This window comes from Anopheles gambiae, chromosome 2 (assembly GCF_943734735.2).
Source record: "Anopheles gambiae chromosome 2, idAnoGambNW_F1_1, whole genome shotgun sequence".
Classification (NCBI taxonomy): Eukaryota; Metazoa; Arthropoda; class Insecta; order Diptera; family Culicidae; genus Anopheles; species Anopheles gambiae.
Genome location: NC_064601.1, coordinates 1718158 through 1739726, shown reverse-complemented (window position 1 = coordinate 1739726; position 21569 = coordinate 1718158). Strand labels below are relative to the sequence as shown.

Below are 21569 nucleotides of genomic sequence, written 5' to 3'. Positions count from 1 at the left end.
CCGAAGAGTCCATTCCTCTGATTGGGTTTGTTCGTGTTTCGTGTATTTCTTCATATTTCACCACCCATAACTTAAGTTTTCTCCCAGTTCGTAGACCTCGGCACCCAAACGGTTCGCGGCTTACCAGAATCCTTTCGCAAGTACTTGCTGCAATCCATCCTTTTCGCCTTCCGGTGGTGGCACCACTTCGAACTGTATGCTATACTGCTGATCCAGCCCTATATAGCCATCGGATACCAGGTACACTGTGTATATGCACCGTCCTGCAGTGAACATTGAGAGGAAATGATTATACAGCACCACCAGAGATGTACAACACTTCCACTTACCTATTCGCGAAGGAGCATAAAAGCACAACTGATGAGTACTGCGATTGCTGCGGTAGACGCAGCGTTTCAGCGCCACCACTTCGCCCTCCGCCTGGTGGCCGAGCGTTAGGAACCAGCCCTCGTCCTTGCCCTTGGGGAACTTGGGACAGTGAATGTTGAGCGACTCGAACGCCCCCAGCCGTATCAGCTGCACGCAAACCACATACTCCTGATCGGCGTACAGCTCGATCCACTGGTCACGGCTCATCGGCTGCTGGACGGGCCGGTCCACGTCCCCATCCTTGCCGTACGGTCCACGCACGGAAATCTGCACGTTCAGCGACGGCAGCTCACATATCACCTTGTAAATCTGCTCAATTTCCGGCTCCTCAAACTCCTGCCTTAAAGTCGCGGCCAAATTCTCGTACTTCCGGTTGCATTTTTCTTTCAACGCCGGAAGCGTCAGGAATGGTAAGCTAACGATGGGGATAGAGATAACGTAAATTATCAAATTAAGCTTCAATTCCTGCTATGTGCAAGCGGGCCCAGCTAAGCTGCTTACTCTGTTTTTATCTGGCTAAAGATAGCCGCATTATAGGCTTCAACGTTCGGGAGCGTCATGACTACCGGATCGTCTAGCCAGCGGGCCTGGATGATGCACTGCATCAGCTGCTGTATCCGCAGGGTAGTTGCAAGCCAACCCCTTTCCGCACTAATGTCGACCATGGCCTACAAATGGAGCATGGGAACGGAAGTGAAATAATCAAATTCGCGATAAATGGTTAGACATGATTGCCCATTCCAGTTCGCATCGGTTTCGAGTGAGTGTGAGTAAGGAAACGATGATAAACGCTACATACCTGTAGTATTCGTATTGATTGATCGAGTACCGACTTGGTGTCTGTGCCGTAATCAGAGTTCGGTAGCGGCAAGCGCGATAAGTGTGCCTGCAAAAGCAGGAACACCTTCGTGTGCGGATTGTCCACCGATAGTGGATCTACCTTCAGGGGACACAGTTTGGCTAAGTCACTAAATAAAGAAAGGCAGCAGATAGAGAGAGGAATGAGATCATTATACGCTCGACCAATGCAGCTTCTTCCCGTATCAACTTACGCATTATACAAATCTTCATTATGGCGCACAGGATGCTCCTCGAACTCGGCCGCATCTGCCATCGCGCGCAGCAACTCTTCCATGTTCATGTCGTGCCGTAGCGTATCAGCAAAGTGACGCATGGTGATGTGGGATAGGTAATAGTACGAGGAAATGCGCCCCATCGATGTCGCCATCAGCGATCTGTTATCTTCCTCCAGCAAGACACACCCGGCCCGAATCAGCTTATCGAGCACGGTTTCAATCAGCTCCGAGAGGAAGTAGTTCACGTTCTCCATCTCCGTAGTGTCCAACCCGTAGTAGGTCGGATTGCGCAACAACCGGCGATAGAAGTACGTCCACGTCAGGTAGTCGAGGATGCTTTGCTTCGTTCGCAACGTTCCAGCCACTATTTCCGCATTCACGTGGTCCGGCAGCACGGCCAGCAGGCTGGATTCCACCGGGAACGGATCGTACAGGAACTTTTTGTAGAAATTCTTCTTCGTATCCTGCACGTACACGCAGGCGATACCTTCGTTGCCGAACTGCGGTCGTCCAGCGCGGCCCATCATCTGCAGCACGTCCGTGATGGGCATATCGACGTATCGCTTCAGCTTGCCATCGTAGTACTCCGTGCCCTTGATGATCACTAGATGGGCGGGAAGATTCACGCCCCACGCTAGCGTTGCCGTGGCGATGAGGATTTGAATTTTTCTGTTCAAAAACAGCTCCTCGGCCGTCTTTCGATCGCGCTCGTGCAGGCCCGCATGATGCATACCGATGCCGAACGCTAGCGTCAGCCGCAGGTTACTATCACGCACGTTCTGCAGGATTTGCTCCATCTCCTCTTCCGACGTGTGCAGGAACTGTTTGGAGTTGTCTTCGCTGGCCAGGAACGATATCAGATCCAGCGCGGTAAGGCGTGTCTGTCTACGGGAGGCCACAAATATGAGCGCCGGGGTGCAGGGTGAATACTGTCGAATGGCCTGGAACGCGGGCCGATTCATGGTGGCCATGCGCGGGCAGTAGTGCTTGCCCGGGAATCCCTGTATGTGCACCGACAGTGGAACCGGTCGGACGGATGGCTTAAAATTGTACAAGCCCATCGTTTCGATCCCGAGCCAGTTGGCCAGATCGCGTGCATTAGCCAGCGCCGTCGACAGGCCAACGATACGCACCGTGCGATCGGTGTGCGAAGATATAAAGTTCATGCGCGACACAATCACCTCCAGCACGGGGCCACGATCTTCACCCAGCAGGTGAATTTCGTCAATCACGATCAGCGCAACATCGCGCACGTAATCGCGCGTCTGCCACGAGCGACTGATACCGTCCCACTTTTCCGGCGTGGTCACGATCACGGACGATTCCTTGATCGCGCGAATGTCCGGCGTAACGTCCCCGGTCAGTTCGACCACCTTTTTGCCCAGCTTCTGCTCGATTCGCACCTTCCAGTCGTCCATCCGCTCCTTGACCAGCGCTTTCAGCGGTGCGATGTACACCACCTTCCCGGTGGGCAGCAGGCGAAACACGCGGAACATTGCCATTTCGGCGGCGATCGTTTTGCCCGACCCGGTCGGTGCCCCGAGCAGCACATTGTTGTCCGTGTGATAGAGACAGTGGAAGATTTGCGTCTGTATCGGGTTGTAGTGCGTGAAGTTGTACAGCGATTCGAACTTCCGGTTGTTTAACACCGTCACCGGCAGCGGCTGCAGTGGCAGCAGCTCCGTGTGCGGTGGATGCACCTCCGGCAGGATGAGATGCTTGAAGGACAGCGGTACCAGATTGTTGCTACCGAGCCAGGTATCGCTCGCCACGCGAATGTAGTACTGCGGTGGTAGCGGATCCTTCAGCGGAATGGTCATGATGAGTTCCTGCTCCTCCTGGCGCATCGTTTGACGTTTCGTGATCTGGAAGTACTCCGAATGGTAGATGTAGTTGCTCTCCGGATCCTCGATCCAGATCCAGAACGATTCGGCCGTCTTTCCGTGCACGCGATCGTTCCACCGGAAGGATGCCCGTATAAACACCCGTATCCGCAGCACGGTGCGCGTGATGGGCTGCAGCGTCGCTTCAATTTCCAGCATCGGGAACTCTTCCGCGCAGCGCTTCACCATTTTCGCATACCGATGGTTGCGCAGGAAGTCCCCTATCTCCTTCTCCTCCATATCGCGCAGCGCGAGCACGCTTAGGCCACGCTTCTCTATCTTGTCCACCACATCCAGCGGCAGCAGGGTGAACTGGTACATCGGTGTCTGGAACTCCCACATCTGTTTCTCGAACATTTTGCTTACATTGAGCATACGGCCGGCCAGAATCGGGTTGTTCGCCCGCAGCACCATCGTAAACAGGGCGCGAGCGATGCGTACCGCGTTCTGCGTAATGTACGACATGTCGGACATGAGCGAAAACGAACGCACCATACCCTTGGACAGGTACGTCTGCATGAGAATGTTCACCTTGCCGTGGATGTTTTCGCTGCCACCGCGCACCGGCACTTCGCAGCAAATGTGCGTCAGCTCGTCCAGCTCGTCCATCTCGTCGTCGCGCACCTTCAGCTGCTGGAACTCGTGCGCGTTCGACATCATCTGCAGGATGTCGGCGTCGGTCATGATCGGTTTCAGCATTTCGTTGAACACCTCCACCGTATCGTACTTGATGTAGAAGTGGGACGCCGTACGACCGAGATCCGTTACGTTCAGGTCGCCGGTGCGATCGTTGTACCGCACCATTCGCGCCTTATCCAACGCCATCGCGGCCGTGTGGATCAGCTGCCGCCGTTTAACCTCCAGCGAAGGGTCCTCGCGCAGATCGTCGTAATTCAGCCCGTAGCACTGTGGGTTCATGCGCATGCGCACGAACAGGTACGTGTAGCTGAGCCACACGATCGCCTCGTCCACGTTGCTGATCGTGCCCAGCGTTACCTCGGCGTTAAGGTTATCCACCAGACACTGGATAAAGTTGGATTCGATCGGGAACTGATTGGTTAGCAGGGACAGGTAATGGTTCAGCTTGTCGTGCGTGGTAATGATCGTGCCGACGCCACTCTTGTCGTACTGTGGGCGACCCGCTCGCCCAAAGATCTGCAGCACATCCAGTATACCGAGATCCACGAACGTGCCGTGCTTGGAGTCGTAGATTTCCGTCCCCTTGATGATGACGGCATGGGCCGGCAGGTTAACACCCCAGGCCAGCGTGGCCGTACACACCAGCACCTTGATCAATCCATCGGCAAAGTACTTCTCCACCAAGTTCCTATCCTGGCGCAACATTCCGGCGTGGTGCATTGCCAACCCGTTCTGGAACAGATCCACCAGCTGTTTGTTGCGACTTTTCGACACCACCTTCAGGGCGCTACCATAATCCGGACTGCTTTCCGGTACGAGCAGATTAATGTGTCCCCGCTGCTGGGCGAGATCCTTGATCAGTGTGGCCGTACGAACGGTCGCATTGCGCGCATGCACAAACACCATCACCTGGTGGCCCTGGCGGACCATGTCGATGCATCGCTCGTAGCAAATCGTATCCATGTCCGACATTTGCTTCAGTGCGTTCAACGCCTTCACGCCAATAAAGTTAGTGCTCAGTGGAACCGGTCGGAAGCGGGAGTCAAAGAAGAACAGTCCAATCATTGGATTGACTCGAAGAAACCGGGCCACATCGATGTAGTTGGGCAGCGTGGCGGACAGACCAACGATGCGAATCATACTTTGGGACGATTCCACTAGCCGCAGCGTTCGGGCAACGAGTGCCTCCACCACGGGACCACGTTCGCCGTGCAGCAGATGCACCTCATCGATGATAAGCAGCTTCACTAAACTGATGAACGCAACGTCCCCAGCACCCTTGCGCGTGACGACGTCCCACTTTTCCGGCGTAGTAACAATCATTTGCGTCTGCTGAAGCTCGGCCTTCGTCAGCTGCATATCGCCCGTCAGTTCCCGCACCGATATTCCCAGCGGCTGTAGCCGGCGACCGAAATTGGCCGTCATTTCGGCGGCCAACGCTTTCATCGGCGCTACGTACACGATCTTGAACTGGTCGCGGTGGATCACACCCTGGTCGACAAACTGCCGGATCGTGTACACTATCGTCAGCATGGCCACGTTTGTCTTGCCCGCACCGGTCGGTGCGCAGACAAGCAAATTCTCGTTGCTATTGTACGCCGCCGGATACACGACGCTCTGGATGCGGTTCAGCTCGTCGCACCCCTTGAACGCGATCTGCCCGATCTCATCCAGCGAGCTAACCTTGATTCGGTTGCTACCGATCGTCAAGGGCGGTGGATCGGTGGCCGGAATTTTCACCTCCTCAAACAGCTTGTTATCCGACCGTTCGACATTTTCCGGCAGAACGATCTTGTTGCCCGCGATGAAGCCCACGTGACTGCGCGCCTCACTGTACGAATCGTACACGTTCGGGTACTTCACCTGCTTCGACGGCGGTTTCGAGATCGGCAGCACCCCTCCCCGAGCCTTAATCTTTTCCAGCATCAGCTGTGGCATCTGTGCGGCGAGCAGCAAACTCTTCTGGTAGTTTTCACGCAGCTGCACCGGATCGATTTCGGTACAATCGCCCTTCTCGACCGATGCCTCGTTGAGGAACTTTTTCAACTTCTTCTGCTCTTTCGTCACCTGCTTGCGCATCTGTTTCTGTGACTCGGTCTGTATCGTGACCGGCATCAGATAGGCGGGGGCGTGCTGCATCGCTTCCAGATTTTGCTGGATCTTCTTCATCACCTTGATTTGCTTCAGTGCCTTTACCGATTCGATCAGATGCTTGCGGTTTTGCAGTATCTCCGGTATCACGTCCAGATACTCCATCCCGAGAAAGTCGAACAGATCCATCTGCAGTTCGTCGTTCGTTTTGGCCGACTTGAGTAGCGTCATCAGATTGTCCACCAGATCGGGTGGGACTTGCTGGGCCAGCCAGCTGCGTGTATACTTTTCCGTCTGTTGTTTTGCTCCGGACGCTCCGGACGACCCCGCAACGGGCTCGGTCGTCTTTTGAATGGCGTCATAGTTCATCGTGAACGTTTGTGCCACCTGGCTGTCCAGCGGATTCACGGGGGACAGATCCGTCAGCTTGCTGTGATCGTGTTGCTTTCGATCGAGTGATAACGAGCACTCGATATCATCACCCCACACTGTTTCCGCGTGGCCATTGGTGGTGATCTCTTTCTCCTCGAGATATTCCCGACATTCGGCGTTCAAATTGCTGCTGATATCAAAGACCAACTAAAAAAAGGAACAAAACGAAACATTATCAACCAGTGTTGCGGATTGACTGGCTCTACGGGTAAGCCTCCAATGAGGTTGCTCCTTACCGTACACATTTTGTTAATCAGTGCGTTCGGTACCTGACCGAACATTTTCTTCAGCTTCGACGAATGCTTCATCATCACGACCTTCTGATCGAGGAACAGGCGCAGCACCAGGATAGCTGCCTCGTCCACCAGTTCGGCATTCTCTTCCGATCCCACCATCTCCCGGCTCAGTTCCCACAGGTCGCGTAGCTGCTTCGACAGAACGCCGCCTACTTTGTGATCCGCGTTACTGTTGATGAACAGTTTCAGCTCCTTCCACGATACACCACTTGGGGGAGAAACAATGTGAACCCGTGAGTGTTATCGAAACGAGGATACTTCCACCTGATCTCTCCGCGCACACCTACCTGGTTACTTCTTTCTTGCGAAACAGCTGTATGGCGGCTCGTTCCTTCGGATCCTGGGTCAAGTTTCGCTGTGCATCTAGGTCGGTGTTGGCTCTCATGGCACGGGTAAGTCTCGGCAGTTCCGTCATGTTTGCGCAAGCTTTGAGCACCGGCAATTATTTCACTACTTATGATTATAAGCTAGCACCAATAGGATTTAGGCGAGCGGATGTGGCACTTTGTACGATAGCTCCGAGGCAACCGGATACAGTCGCGTGCAATGTGTAAGTGAAGATACACACTGGATTCCACCCTGCTCCCGAACCTGCCTTCGTGCAATGCGGTTAGTCACCGGCACTGATATGGAAACAAACGATTTCCAACCTGGCGAAATAAGCAGGTACACTACTTCTGCAATTGCAAACGTTGTCGCAAGAAGAATTTTTGCATTCCTCGTCAAGCGACCTGTCAACCGGCTTTCACGGCAACGATTCGCCCAGGTGGCATGTGGTGTGTACATAGACTGCGCGAGCGTGCTCCGTTGGTGCAGTTGAGTTGTGGCTGAAAAGTGCCGAAAACTGCGAGAAAAAAAATATTTCGTAATTTGCTGATGAACAGTTTTTCCTTCTTTGCACATAAATTGCATTAACTAAGGAAAAAGATGGTTTTCAAAAAGATGAAGTTTTTATTACCAACGGTTTTACACCAAATTCAAATATCAGCTGTCAGCCGTACCAGGTTTGTTGTTGTTTTGATGAACATCAACCAGTCGGCCATTCGTCCCCTTGGAAACGTTCTTGTGCGCCGCGCAATTTGTGCAAATGGAATCGAAAGATGACGATTATTGGAACGATTCGGCAAACAAATCATTCAACTTTGATGAAGATGATGTAAGTACGCCATTATACGTTGTGTGCGTCATGCTGGCACCAATCCAACACATGCAACTCTCCCTGCTCCGTCGCTCGTTAACAGGTGGCCGTGCTCGAAATAGCGACCAACAACAAACGAACCCTGTTCGGGGAGGACACTGCATCGGAAGCAAACTATGGCACTGGTCAGATCGAACTCCCACTACACACAATCATTTCGGACGAGAATCTCGAGCTGATATTGCAGGAGCAGTCGCGCAATGAAATGACCATCCCGAAGGGCATCTCGCTCGAGGAGGAAGTGAAGCTGCTGCGAAAAAAGATACAGGAGTTTAACTACGCACCGTCGACGGAATCGGTCGTGCGGAAGCTTATCCTTGGCAAGCCATGCTCGCTGGAAATGTTTCGCTCGATGGCGGAAAAGGAGCAACTGCTCGACGAGGCCATCGCGTCCGGCAGCGGTAACGCGATTCTGAAAGTTACCCTCTTCCTCGACCAAACGCTGAAGAAGAAACTCTTCTACACGCTGCTTCAAACGCGACCGGAAGCCGTTTATCATTATGTGAATTATTTGTCGCTTCGATTGAAAGTGACCGAATGTACTGATTTGTTGGTGTACGTGTGTGCGATATTCTGTGGGATAGAATTACATTTTTCAACCACGTTTCCTTTCTTTTTGCAGATTTCTAGGCCGACACCACGAAGCGAGCGTAAGAGAACCACTTCAAAACACCTTTTTTACCGTATTTAATGCTTCTTCTTGCATTTCAGTTGCTTCAATTTTCCATATTTGTGTGCAGCACATCGAATCTCGATATAAAGCGACAACGGTTGAAAAAGATTTACAGCGACTATTTCTCTCAGCCGGGCGCGAACTCGTTCTACGCGCAATTGGTGGCCAACTATATGAATCTGTTAGGTGAGTTCGGATAGCGATCGGAAATGCCCCGCGCTCTGTAAATGCTGTGTGCTGTGTTCCCTCCGCTTCAGAATATCAAATGGGCGAGCTCCATTCGTCGGGTGGCGGCAGCAAAGCGGTCGCCATTCAGGATAAGTCGGTGCTGGAAACGTTAAACTACGTCTGCGGGAAGTACAAATGGGGCGACACCTCGCTGCAGACGAACGACAACCCGTTCAAGCTGAGCGAGTACCACCAGGTCTCGCAGGCCCAGTTCGAATGGATCGCCTTGAATGAACGTGCGAAGCAGCAGGCGTGGCTAGACTTTGACCACATTTTCGAGCGTAAAGCGTGGTTGAATTTAAAGCAAAAGTCGTTTAAAATTAACATTCCCATCGATCGCACGATATTGCGGCTGCATGCACTGCACGCACCGGATCCGGTTCTGAACACATTCCTCGCGAAGGTAGAGGATCCGCAAAGGCGGCTGGCACTTGCGAGGAAGGTACAATCCAAGCACGGCATTGTGGATGCGCTGGTGCTGCTGAAAGATCGCGCCGAGCTGGAGGCTTACCGAAGCACACTGGATAGCGGGACGGAGGAACGTTTGTATGCGGAAAATGCTCTAAAATCATTGGTGAGTATTGATGCATGGCTGCATTTGAACGTTGTACAACAGAAATGCCATTACTTTGTCCCCATCTTCTCTTTCAGAACAACAAATGGAAAAGTGATGCAATGAAGTTGATAAAATGATGATGAAATAAAAACAACGCAACGCGTTATTTGAATGAATTCAAAATGCCTAATTCTTTACCATCGCGGACGAACATGGCCCATCGATGCGGTCGAAAGAGGCTCCTTACTTTGGAATTTTATTTGAGAATGTGCTAAAACATCAACTACAACTCGTACAACACTACTGGGACTAATGGCGCTTATTATTATTATTGTTAAGCATCGACTACTACGTGCATTAAGATATCATGGACTGTGTAATTAATAAGTGACCGACCGACTGGCCGGTCGGAGAGATACGCAATTTACATCGAAATTCTTTGCCATCGGGTTTGTGCGGCCGCCATTTTATCGCCCCACTGGAAATGCAAACATCGGTTGCCATGGGTAGTCACAGCCGAATCCGGGCGTGCCATGGATCGCCAACAGGGTGGAAAGCAACAGGCACCACCTATGCTATTTGAACTTTTTCTCACCATCCCGCTGAATCAGATCGGTCACAACGTTGTCCAGCTTGGTGCTGAACGCTTCGAAGGAAAAGCGCTGCTGAACGCGCTTCCGCCCCATGGCGCCCATGCGTTCGCAGTGCTTGTCGTCTCGCACCAGCTTTGCCATTGCGGCGGCAAACTCCTTCGGCACGGGCTCGCACAAAAAGCCCGTCTGCTCGTGAATGATGGTCTCCATCGGTCCGCCACTGTTGGCGGCAATGACGGGCTTCGAAAGGTACATTCCCTCCAGCGGGACGATTCCGAAGTGCTCGAACTCGGGTGTGTAAACCAGCGCTTGGGCACGATGCAATAGGAACAGCTTTTGACGATCGGTGGGAGATCGTAGCAGGCGCACTTTGGCTCGTATCTGCATGTCTTCTGCCAGCTCCTCCAGCTCGTCATAATGTTCCACGTTTTCCATCACACGATCGTCATACCCGCCGGCCATAATGAGACACACCTTGTGCCACTCGCTCGCGGACACCAGGTCCTGCAACGCCTTGAAGGCGTGCAAAGCGAGCGCAAGGTTTTTCTTCCGCTCGTACCGATTGATGGACAGGAAGACGAACGCGTCGTTCGGTAGCTTCACCACCTGGTCGGACTCTTCGATGGCGGTTTCGTCAAAGAACCTGGTGTTTAGCGACGGATACAGCACATCCGGGTCGGTTGCGATGCGCTTGAACGTTTCCTTAAACACGCGGCTGGTGAACTTGCTGTTCACCAGGATGCCATCGGCCTGGGCCGTAGTCACTTCCTCGAGGTAGTTGAGCGGCATGCGGTAGCACTGTTTCAGCAGGTTGCCCGGCTTCGAAAGCAGCTGGTCGGGGTAGTGACAGTAGAACAGGATCTTTGGGTTGGGCCTGGCGAGTCGAAAAATGGGAATGCCTAGCGAAATCAAATCGCAAAACACGACATCGACCGGTTCCTTCTTGGACAGGAACAGACTGTAGTAGAAGGCAGCGTACAGCATGCGTATGTAGGCGCACACGGCGTAAAACTTGCCAAAGATGTCTCTCGGCAGCCAGTCGCCGACTGTCATCACCGGCAAGCGACCATCCTTCGTCTCGTCGAAACAGTGGTTCGGATCGTGATGGTTCGTCAGAAAGCTGACCGTGTGGCCCTTGCTCTGCAAAGCCAGTGCAGCATCCACGACCAGCCGTTCCGCACCGCCAATGCCCAGATCCGGATGAACAAACAGTACACGCACCATGTCTGCACGTGGCGATCAAAGAAAAGGGTCTTACTTAACACAGGACGTCGAAGGGAGGAAAACGATACGATAAAAACAAAACGACCACATACCTGTGAAAAAATGCCCCTGTCGACGGCGAAAACCGCAAATACGTGTTGTGTGCCAGCAAAACAGCACCGAAAGTGAAGCACGACCGAAACCTGTCAAAACACGTTGTCACACGAAAGAAAAACATACTCTGCGGACGTGCTCCGCTAAACAGCTGATTGGACGCAGCAGTCCTCTGTCAGAGCAGCGGCATAACCAAACAAACTGTGTAAACAAACTGTGCAGCAATGAACGATCCCAACCGAAAAATAGAGATTGATAAATCTTCCGTAAGTATTTTACTGCATAAAATGGAAACAGAATATTGTGCATTGAGTTTACTTTTGTTCGTACATTGCTTACAGCTTCTCAGTTTGAAGGCGGAACTGTTGCGCAAACAGGAAGAGGTGGGCAGAGCAAAGGCGTCCACTTCGATCGACGATTTCGTGCCGAAGAAAGTCCCCAAACCGGAGAAAGATGTATCGGCGAAGCGAAAGGAACGCCGAGAAAAGAAGGATAGTTCGCAGCCGGTGGTCACAGAGCTGGAAGATTCGGCACAGCTCGCCCGGTCGAAACAAATGCTGGTGGCAAAAGCGAAATACTACGACCGAATGGTTGCAGCCGGCGGTTCGCTAAACAGCGACGAAAACAGTCTCGTTATGTTTAACAAAAAGAAGCAGGATACCAAACCGGTGTACAGCTCCTCCGAACATTCGGCCGAAGAGAGCAGCACAGACTCGGAATCGTCCGACTCGGACAGTGAAGGTGTGGAAGACGGAGACAAATGGTAAGGAGCAGCTGCTTACCGTTGAGTGTATTTCTTCGTATTGACACAGCACGGTTTCTTCTTTTGGCAGGGTTGAGTACACCGATTGCTTAGGACGCACGAGAAAGTGTCTCAAGAAGGACTTGAAAGAGTGTTTGGCTCGTGATAAGGAGCTGGCTAAATCGATGGCACCGCGCGAAGGACAACGCAGAGAGGATTTGCAAGGTGCTTCTAGTGTGCATACCGTACCACCAGCGAGAGAGACGTTGCCTAGTACCAGCACGGATGCACAAGAACAGGAAGACGAGGACGGTGAAATTGTCGGTCCAATGCCTCCTGCGATGAGTCGAACAGACGATACAGATCTGGGTGAACGGTTCCTGGAGATGAAAGAGCAGTGGGCACAGCAGGAAGAAGCTAATCTGGAGAAGGGTTCCATACACTACCAGGACGTGCTGTTTAATGGTAAGTACAGACAGTTGTTTTTTGTTTATACGTTACGGAACTGTTGTATAAATGGCTTTTGGTACGAAGAACATTGCAAATGGGTAGCTTGTTTTGTCAATGTGTCTCTCCATTTGCTAAGAGACGATACTGTTACAATGTTTTTTTTTCTATTTGGCGTACCGTCCTGCGCGGACATGCCGTTCTAGTTCTATATAGACTTTTGAGAGTTATTCAGATACTACGCAACCGGATAATCAGTCCTTGGTACGGGGAGGCGGTCCATGTAAGGCTTGAACCCACGACGAGCATGATATTGAGTCGAGCTTTTGTAACATCCAGTTGGATAGACACTGCGGTCTATTCATGACTATGCTGAGTCGTAAACATCTCCGTGCCTTTGGCCTTTTTATCAGACACTAAGAGTCCTTTAACATGCAGTAGTAGTCTTCGGGTTTTGTGCCAGAGTAGGACAGTCAGTGGTTTGGTCGATTAAACATCACCATACATATGTAAATCGAAGGATGATTGCATGATTTGAAGGGTCGAACTGCTGCAGTTGATTCCGTCACATAGAATTACATTAATTGAATCCAAACGCAAAACATTCATACTTAAACAAGTGTCAATTCACAGTATTGTAATGATTGAGTTAGTTGTAATACGATGCACTCGATGCAAGAGATTAAACAATCTAAATATGCTTCTGCACGCCATTCAACTCCATCGACCTCGTGTAACAACACTATTCAGCTACATTGTGGTTCGTAATCCAAATCCACCGGATGGTTGGATTCAGTTGCACCACATCTCCCGCCATCAACAAGAATTGACCCAATGGAATTGATTTGCAGACCATCATAAAAGGGAAGCCAATGTGTCATACACACAGCCATGTGTCATAGAGCGAGGGGATGCACTAGCACTGCCATCATTGGCGTGGCCAGCTAATTTACCATTAAACGAGGGTAGCAAGCGAAGAGTGAACCCGCCCAGGGTATGTGTTAAATCTGGCACGATTGAACACGACACCGGACCACGACTTTCATGTGGTGTGCGAGAGTTAAAACTGCTCGCCAGTGGAAAGGGAGGCGGCAAATACGCACTTCCGAAAGTTGTTATGCAAATTTGCACATCCCCCCCAAAAGCGCGAGATTGAGGCCGCCCCATCGCGCATTAGTTGTTAGTGATAATTTGCAGATCCACTTACTTGCGGCACGCATAATGTGGCTGTCGGAAATAGCGCCACCGGTTCCGGACATTTGAAATGTGCGCTTTACCTACCCGGCTTACGCTTCCGACGAGGAAATGTTTCATGGCTCGAGCACGTTGAATTGTGATATTTCGCACCGGCCTACGGGTTGCTTGTGCCCCTTTTCACAGCATCCGCATCCGTGTTTCAGCATATTTCAACCGGTTTTTTGTTATTTCTGGAGTTTATTTTCTGTTCATTTTTCTGGATCGACTTGTAATACTTCGGGATACTTGTATTCGATACAAATCGGCGCTAATTCTAACATTCAATACAACACGTTCCGACCGATGCAGCCAGTTCCTGTACTTTCCATTCCGCTACTGTTGCGTTTGCTTGTGTGTACATGGGTGAAATTCGAACAAATTGCGTACAATTTTGTTCCTTCTTTCTAATACTAATCAAGCACTCACTTTCCACGAACTCTGCTTGTCGGTTACTTCATTTCCCTTGCTTTGAGCTGTCGACGTTTTTCTCCTCATTCCGCCTTATTGCAATACTGTCCCCGCTAAATACTCGAATTACACCACCGCTCCAAGAAAATGCCTAGATTTGTGAAGATTAATAAGAGAACGACACACACAAACAAACACACACACACACACGAACACACATGTCAACTCGACTTCTCTCTACTGGCGGCAATCGTAGCCTCCGGGAAGGGAGCATTTTTGGGGATAGTTGAGCGATTGGTGTGTGGCCCCTGAAACAAAACGAAGCTCTCCCACGAAGCTCATTTGCGGACAAAATTGTGCCCGGTGGCGGGAAGATACACACAAAACTACATCCTACTGCTGCTGCTGCTGCTGCTTTCATCCTATAATCCAATACAGCCTAACCTGGTTCTACTACTACTACTACTACTACTACTATTGCTACTCGCGCCGTGGTCGCTTGCTTCACGTTCCGCTCTAACCGACTATTGCCTACGTGTATTGCTGCGTGTGTGTCCTTTTAGTTTGCGGGAAGGGATGGAATGAGAAGAAGTTGTTTACGATAATAGAATACATGATAGATTTAGCTCGTCGTCGTCGACGATGCAGAACGTAGCCATTGGTAGTAGTGGCTGTAGGTTTAGTGGCTGTTTTCGCTATTTACAATTATGTACAGATGTCTACAGCCCTTATCCCGCGCGCTCTCGCGTGGTGTACAGATAATTATTGCAGACCGAAGGACTAGCGGCGGAACAGATTGAACCGATGTATGGCACCGCACAAATAGTGTCGTTCTGCCGTGTGAGTGCGTTTCAACGGTGGTGGTGGTGGTGTACTCATGCTGCGTGAAACATGATTACTACTAATCTACTAATCGATCCAAAACCCCCCAGAAGACAGGGGGATACGGGGATGCGGGGAGATGGCAAGGACACTATCCTTTTTGTCTACTTACTCTTCTATGCACCGAAAGGAAAATTCGCTACCATTGGGTTATGGTTTTATTTTCTGTTTTGCGTTTAATTTCGGATCTTGCGGATCAACGACGACCAAGACGACGAAAACGCTTAGCATCATCACAGCTAACGCCACTCTCTCTCTCTCTCACACACACACACACAAATCACTTTCGCGCACCGGGCTCTGTCGCCGGTGGTGTGAGCTTCATTCTTGGAATGCAGTCGGGCGTTTGCAAATTACGGTTCGGCCCCAACAGAGGCCCACGGTTTAGTACGGATCGGTGTTGATTGGAAAGTGTTGCAGTGTGGCAAACAGGAGCACCGAACAGCTGGCAAAAACAACCAGTCGGCCCACAGAGCTGCAGGAGGATGGTGCCGAGCTGCTGCTCGTGCTCGGAATAGCGTTGCCATCTCTGCTTCGATCCGACGAGGCGGTGCCGTTCGAGTCTTCCTTGCTTCGCCGATCGGCCGTTGTCGCTACCGGCTTGAGCGTAATGGTGAGTTGCGTCGTGACGTCCCGATGGCCGGGAGCAACAATTGCACCGCCACCGCCATTGTGCAGCATCTCTCGGTGGTGCTGCTGCGAGGACGAACGCGACGACGGCAGCGTACGATGGTGCGTTTCGCTTCGGTCCCCATCCATACCGGAGGATTCGGCCATATCCTCGTCATCGCTGTTGTTGGGCGGTAGCTGATGATGCATACCAGCACCACCGCCCAGCCGGTTCCGGTGATGCGCATGCATCAGCGAGGTTTCGATCGACCGGCGGATCTCGGCACGGGTCAGCTGGTTGCACAGGTCCGTGCTGCAGTAACAGTAGTCGATGCTGTTTGCACTCTTGCAATCGTTGATGGCCAGATTTTCACCGCACGTTCGTATCTCGATATCACCTGCAGAAGAGAAGGGAAACAAAAAGAAATAACAAATCAGTTGATGTCTTAATTTTGTTGTTTAACGAACACAACAAGCAGGAGCGTCGTTTTCCCCCATTACTCATTGGAGGAATCAACCCTTTCATTCTAACGCCCCAACACACACACACCCACTTACAACATTACAAACGTTACAATTAGACGGTAATAAATTTCCACACCGATCGTGACTAACTCCAACAAAATCGCACGGAAAGGTTGCCGAATGGTGTTGGGGCATTGAGGGCCGTTGACGTTGACTTGTGTGTGTGGTTTTTTTTGCTTGTTTTCGGTCGTAAAAAGTACAAGGACGTCAATAAATCAGCGTTTGCAGTAGAAGGGAAAATATTCATACTCGCGCAGGCTAGAAATTTGCATAAGAAATTATAATTGCGCGCGGTTCGAGACTAAATTTTTTTGTTTGGCGGCAGCCACAGAGGAGGGTGCAGAAAAATGCCACGTGGCTTTGTGGCGCAAAAAAGGACATTAATTTGTTCGCAGAAAAAGAAACTGTACGCCAATGGTTGAATTGCTTTATTGCATGATTTCCTTCACGCGATCGCAACACACGGAGGTTTTTTTTACAAAATGTGAAATTTTTACTGGGTCCTGGGTTTTATGTACTGTTCTTAGGGTTAGAGTGTTTTCTAAAACTAAACAGTTTTGTTGGTGTGGTACACTACCTTCGTCTAATTGATTACGGTAAGGGGTTTGGCGTTTGTCGCATGATCACTTTCAATTTCTCATCCATTTACTCCAAATTACCATGTTTGAGAAGGATTCTTTTCCAAAACCGGTTCGAGTTCCTGAGTAAAACTTTAATTTTTCATTGCCTGCTCTGCAATCCCATAAAACCGCTAACTGTTTCCGGTAGGCGGAACTGTATAATACACACACACACTCACACCGACAGATCATAGCAACCGGCTTTTCTCTTCCGGGTGCGTGTAGAACTAATAAACTTTCAATCTTCATTAAAAATGAATCCTGTCATCGACCACCGGGGAGGCTCGCACGTTTACCGTACACACTACCGGTTGTGGTACGCACGATACGACGACGGTTGTAGACGGTTTTAGAACCGCACGGCTCGGTTCCGCATACGTGAACGATGCCGGGCCATAAATCCTGCTTCGAAGCGCCAGTGGAAACCCCGTGCAAGAGAAACAGCATGAGCGGAGTAGGAGAACGCGGAGGACAAGACAAGCGAGGTCCATTAAGATGTCATACCATTTGCGCGATTTTCAATGTGTCACATCGAACACCGGAATCCGTCCCTTTTCTCCCCATCTCCTGCAGTCGCTCCACGTGTTGCTGTGGAGAGCATACAGCCTTCAGCAGCGTAGAGAGGGATGGAGCTTTTTTGAAAGGAATATCATTAAAATTAAATTCGCTTTTCCCCATTCGCTGTGCGCGGTATTACGGAGCGTTTAGAGCGCGCTTTTTATGTGTGTGTGTGTGTTTGTGTTAGAACGTGTTGCCTGTTTATATTGAGATTGCATACCTTCTCCTCTCTAACTGCAACATCCCCCCCCTCCCCCCTTTGCGCCAACAACCATCAAAGTCTGTTGTTGATAATGATTTGTTTGAAGCATTTAAGGGATGCGGGAAAAGCAGCGGATTGGGATGGGAAAAAGCGAGTTGCCTCGATCACTGACGTGGGAAAGGGAAAGTGACATCCTCCTTCTTTTTGCGCTTCCGAACGTACTTTGTCCTTGGAAGTAATGTCCCCCCCCTCCATTGCCACTCCACCTCCACCATCTGCAGTTGAAGAGTTTTGTGAAGTTTGGTTCTGTCTGGTGCGCTTTTGCTTATTGCGTTTCGTCGTGCCTTGACTTCTGCCCATACTTCCCTTGTGTGTGTGTGACTCCCCCCCCCCTGTCTCTCTCTCTCTGTGATCACATCTTTCCACCCATGGGTTGTGTTAATGAAAGCGGTTTGTCTTGCCGATAAGCGCGAACCGTAACGCAGGCCTATGCTAAAATGAGGGAAAACTTTCTACCGAGGACGAAGAAAGTTTTCCCCGGTAGCGGCAGCAGCAGCAGCAGCAGATAGCAGATAGAAGCGACTGCATAGGCACAGCATCATCGTTACCGGAACGTTTCCATCTTTACCCGTTTCCCGTTTTTGCACAAGGGCAAAAGGTGTGCACAGGTACGGAAAGTTTTCACTCCCAGGCTCCGTGACGTTCGATGTGGGTTGATGCTGGTTGGTTGGTATGGATAGGTGAGGATGTGTTACTACTACTATGGGCGCTTTTGGGGACTTTCTTCGTCGATGCAGATGCCGATAGTGAGGGAAATAAACACAAAAACAGACGAGAGCTTTGTTCCCATCAAAAAGAACCACGGCAAGCATTTTTCAACCGAAAAAACCCTTCACAAAACGCACAACACTTGGATAATCTAGAGGACGCAAATTGAAACGCCAAACAGCTCACACCAAACGATCAGTTCAAACACATTGGCGTATCGCATTTAGTGACAATTATTGGCGATTAAAAAGGGCGGAAATAAAACCGCCCTCCCCGGTGTTTTGGCCCGATGAAATCCAATTTAATTGTGCACTGTTTGTGTGTGTGTTTAACCCGTTATTGCAACATGCTGTGCGGTCGTCTGTCGATGATGGCAGCAAACAGAAACAATATAATGTAATAAATGTGGTTCTTTTCTCCTGGCAACCCTACGCCCTACCCTACGGACCAATTTCCTATTGGTTGAAACTAATTTTCACTCGCGCGTCCCAATTCCGCGTCCACTCCTGACTGAGCTGACCAGCTGTGCGGGTGAGTTTGCGGCAAGGATTGCAACTTTTCGCCGTCAGGCCAGCCAGGTCCATGTTTTCTTTTGTCCTCCTCTGTGATTTTGGCACTATGGTGGTACGAGCTTGTTTCTGGCAAATGCGTGTAATCTTTGAATGGAACAAAGATCCCTCCCCTCCTCCCTCTGGAGGGAGAGAGCACGGGGAGCAATTTAATTAAAAACTTGCACCAGACAAAAATCGCTACCGTTTGCTGAATCTCTTGCACAATCGGTGCGTTTGGACGGCGGTATTGCGAGAGGAAAAGAAAAGAACATTACACCATTTGTGTGCATTGTGATAATGGTTGTCGTATTAATATATGCTTCAAATTTAGTATTCATATTTTGCATGAGAGACAAGAAGAAAAATTTAATTCTAATGCAATGGTTCCACTTACTGAAATTGGCTGCAGTGTGCGCTCATAGAAAAAACGGAATCATTAATTAAGCTTCACATGTTTCCGTTTCCTTCCAGAGGCAAGATTACACGGCGTTGGGTACTATGCATTCTCCACCGACCAGGAGGAACGCAACCGACAGCGGGACGAGCTGGATTCAATACGCGAAACAACGATGGAAGCGCAGAAGGAGCGCGAAGCACTGCGGCAGGCACGCGACAAGCTCATCGCCGACAGGGTAAAGGCAGCCCGGGCACGACAGCGAGCACGCCAAGGTTTACCGCCCGAGGAGGACGACGACACTAGCAAGCAACAACAGACCGAAGCATCCGATCAGCTGTACGATCCGGTGGAGGAACGACGTAAACGCAAGGCGGAGGAAAAGCAGCGCAAGCGAAAGGAAAAGGAAGAACACCGCAGGGAGCGTGAACGGGCGGACCATGTACGGCCGTGGGACGAGGGCAAGGAGCAGAATCCCGACGATAAGGAGTGGGTTCCGGCGAAGGAGAAATTCATTCTATCCCAGCACGAATGGAACGATCTAAAGCGAAGCGAACGGATTGCCGAATTCGCACCACCACCCGTCGAAACGGCCAGTACGGCACGGTCCCGGAGTTGGACACAAAAGCCACGTGCGAATAGTCGTGGTCCGTCCCCCGAAAGCGAATCGGAATCGTCCGATAATGATGAGGAGGTCGTCGTCGGTCCAATGCCTCTAATGACCGATCCCACCCAAGCAGGAGCGCTCGAGGACATTCCGCTTCCGGAGGAGATGGATGAGGAACCGTCCAAAGGGTCGCTCTTTTTCACCACAAAAAAGAACCCTCCCAAAAAGGAGCTCAAGCGCCGGAATCTAAACGCGGTCGAAATGTCAACACCCGCCAAGATGGCTGCTCCCGTGCCCATTAGAAATGAGCTAAGTGACGGGGAAGCTGATGAGGAGGCAGCCGTGTTGCCGCCGAGGAAAGGTGCTGAGATAGAGCCACCGGCGACGTACGATTACTACGGACCGTCGGATGCTGCGCGTCGCAGTCGTCCTGCAGCAGGCCAAACGGTCGCCCCGGAAAATAGAACAAACCTGGAGGCATCGATTGAGGCGGGGTTGAAATTCTTAAGAAACCAATCGGACAAATCAGGTGGCCCGGGGACCAAAAATCGCTGGACATCAAATGCAGATTATTAAGTAAGATAAATGGTTTTGACTGGAACAAACAGAGTTTTGCTTGAATTTTATCACACATTTCACCTTTCATTTCGTTGACTAGTTCAATCCTATCAGCGTGGCGCTTAGCTGTGTGTGTATGTCATCCGAAAGTAATGTTAACGAGCAGTGTGTGGAGTTACGAAGAAATAATAATATTCTCAAACTTCAAATTACAACCGTCGTTCTAGCTGTACCGCTGCACTCGAGCGAACATAATCAAAAGCGGGCAAAGTAAACATTTGAGCTGTGTGCGCGCCATGATGGTGGTATGATGAGACCCCTGGCAAGTGCGTTAATACGAACGGTTGTCCTTCGGCGTAAACCGCAACCGAGAGTTTCAACATTCAAGGCAAGGGGACACACATTCAGGGCTGCCGTTGGTTACTTCTTTTACTTCCTGGAAAGTGTAACGGTTGAGAGCCATATGTTTTAATGAGCAGCTAAAAAAGCCATCCAGGCACAAAACGCCACACGCCACCTTTGGAACCCGAAAGCGAAAGAGTGATACATCCCCTCGTGCATTCATACTCGATGCGACAAAGCACAGCGCTCAAGTGTGTGCACTTGTCATTTGTATCTTTTCTCGAGTGGCCCTCTCTCGCTTCATGTTAGTTAGGAATAATCTCTTACCACCATCATTACCATCAGTATCAACAGAATCAGCACCGCCATCATCATCATCATTATCGTCATGATCATCTGATGAGTACAGGCGACAGGGCAGTGTCATGATCATTATCGTTTTTGTCACCATCATAATCGTAACGTAGCATCATCTTGCCCAACGTGCCCAACGTTGCTCGGTGTTGGACACTTGGACGCGCCCGGTCTAGGGACAGCAGGGACCCGTCAGAAGTACATGAACCGATTTAAAAATCTGTTTTACGATTATGTTTGCGATGATAAAACCAAACTTTACCGGCATAACGTTAACCTCGTCCGCTCGGACAAATTCTGCTACGGCCAACAAATTTGTCAAAATTTATCTCGCCGGCTTAGCTCATTACAAGATGAGGAAAGCTACTTTCTATAACAAACACACACACACACACGGCGCGAACAGACAGTCAGT

The 21569-nt window shown here is 50.5% G+C and overlaps 5 protein-coding genes across 9 annotated transcripts in view; 2 read left to right on the top strand and 3 right to left on the bottom strand.

The window, feature by feature from the left end:
- Positions 1-21: 21 nt before the first annotated feature.
- On the bottom strand, positions 22-7529 carry LOC1281937 (activating signal cointegrator 1 complex subunit 3). The gene is made up of 7 exons (XM_321922.6): positions 7074-7529; positions 6727-6994; positions 1422-6637; positions 1169-1337; positions 871-1037; positions 330-784; positions 22-263 (listed from the first exon to the last, which is right to left on the bottom strand). The coding sequence occupies exons 1-7, from the start codon at positions 7199-7201 to the stop codon at positions 121-123; spliced, it is 6546 nt and encodes a 2181-aa protein (XP_321922.6). The 5' UTR covers positions 7202-7529; the 3' UTR covers positions 22-120.
- Positions 7530-7782: 253 nt separating this feature from the next.
- LOC1281938 (vacuolar protein sorting-associated protein 16B) lies at positions 7783-9617 on the top strand. Its single transcript, XM_321923.6, has 6 exons — positions 7783-7942; positions 8028-8539; positions 8607-8634; positions 8696-8843; positions 8915-9459; positions 9537-9617. The coding sequence occupies exons 1-6, from the start codon at positions 7874-7876 to the stop codon at positions 9576-9578; spliced, it is 1344 nt and encodes a 447-aa protein (XP_321923.6). The 5' UTR covers positions 7783-7873; the 3' UTR covers positions 9579-9617.
- Positions 9608-11480, bottom strand: LOC1281939 (alpha-1,3/1,6-mannosyltransferase ALG2). Its single transcript, XM_321925.4, has 2 exons — positions 11351-11480; positions 9608-11260 (listed from the first exon to the last, which is right to left on the bottom strand). Exon 2 carries the CDS (start codon positions 11256-11258, stop codon positions 10017-10019), a length of 1242 nt encoding a protein of 413 aa, XP_321925.3. The 5' UTR covers positions 11259-11260; positions 11351-11480; the 3' UTR covers positions 9608-10016.
- Positions 11372-20505, top strand: LOC1281940 (coiled-coil domain-containing protein 174). The gene is made up of 4 exons (XM_003435736.2): positions 11372-11617; positions 11693-12114; positions 12185-12558; positions 19371-20505. The coding sequence occupies exons 1-4, from the start codon at positions 11576-11578 to the stop codon at positions 20474-20476; spliced, it is 1944 nt and encodes a 647-aa protein (XP_003435784.2). The 5' UTR covers positions 11372-11575; the 3' UTR covers positions 20477-20505.
- Positions 13955-21569, bottom strand: part of LOC11176119 (uncharacterized) — a 74226-nt gene continuing 66611 nt past the window's right edge. For all 5 annotated transcript variants that reach the window (XM_061652363.1, XM_061652364.1, XM_061652361.1 and 2 more), the window contains one exon: positions 13955-16073. In XM_061652363.1, coding sequence (XP_061508347.1) covers positions 15451-16073 — 623 coding nt within the window. In that variant the 3' untranslated portion in view covers positions 13955-15450. The remainder of the gene's footprint in view (positions 16074-21569) is intronic.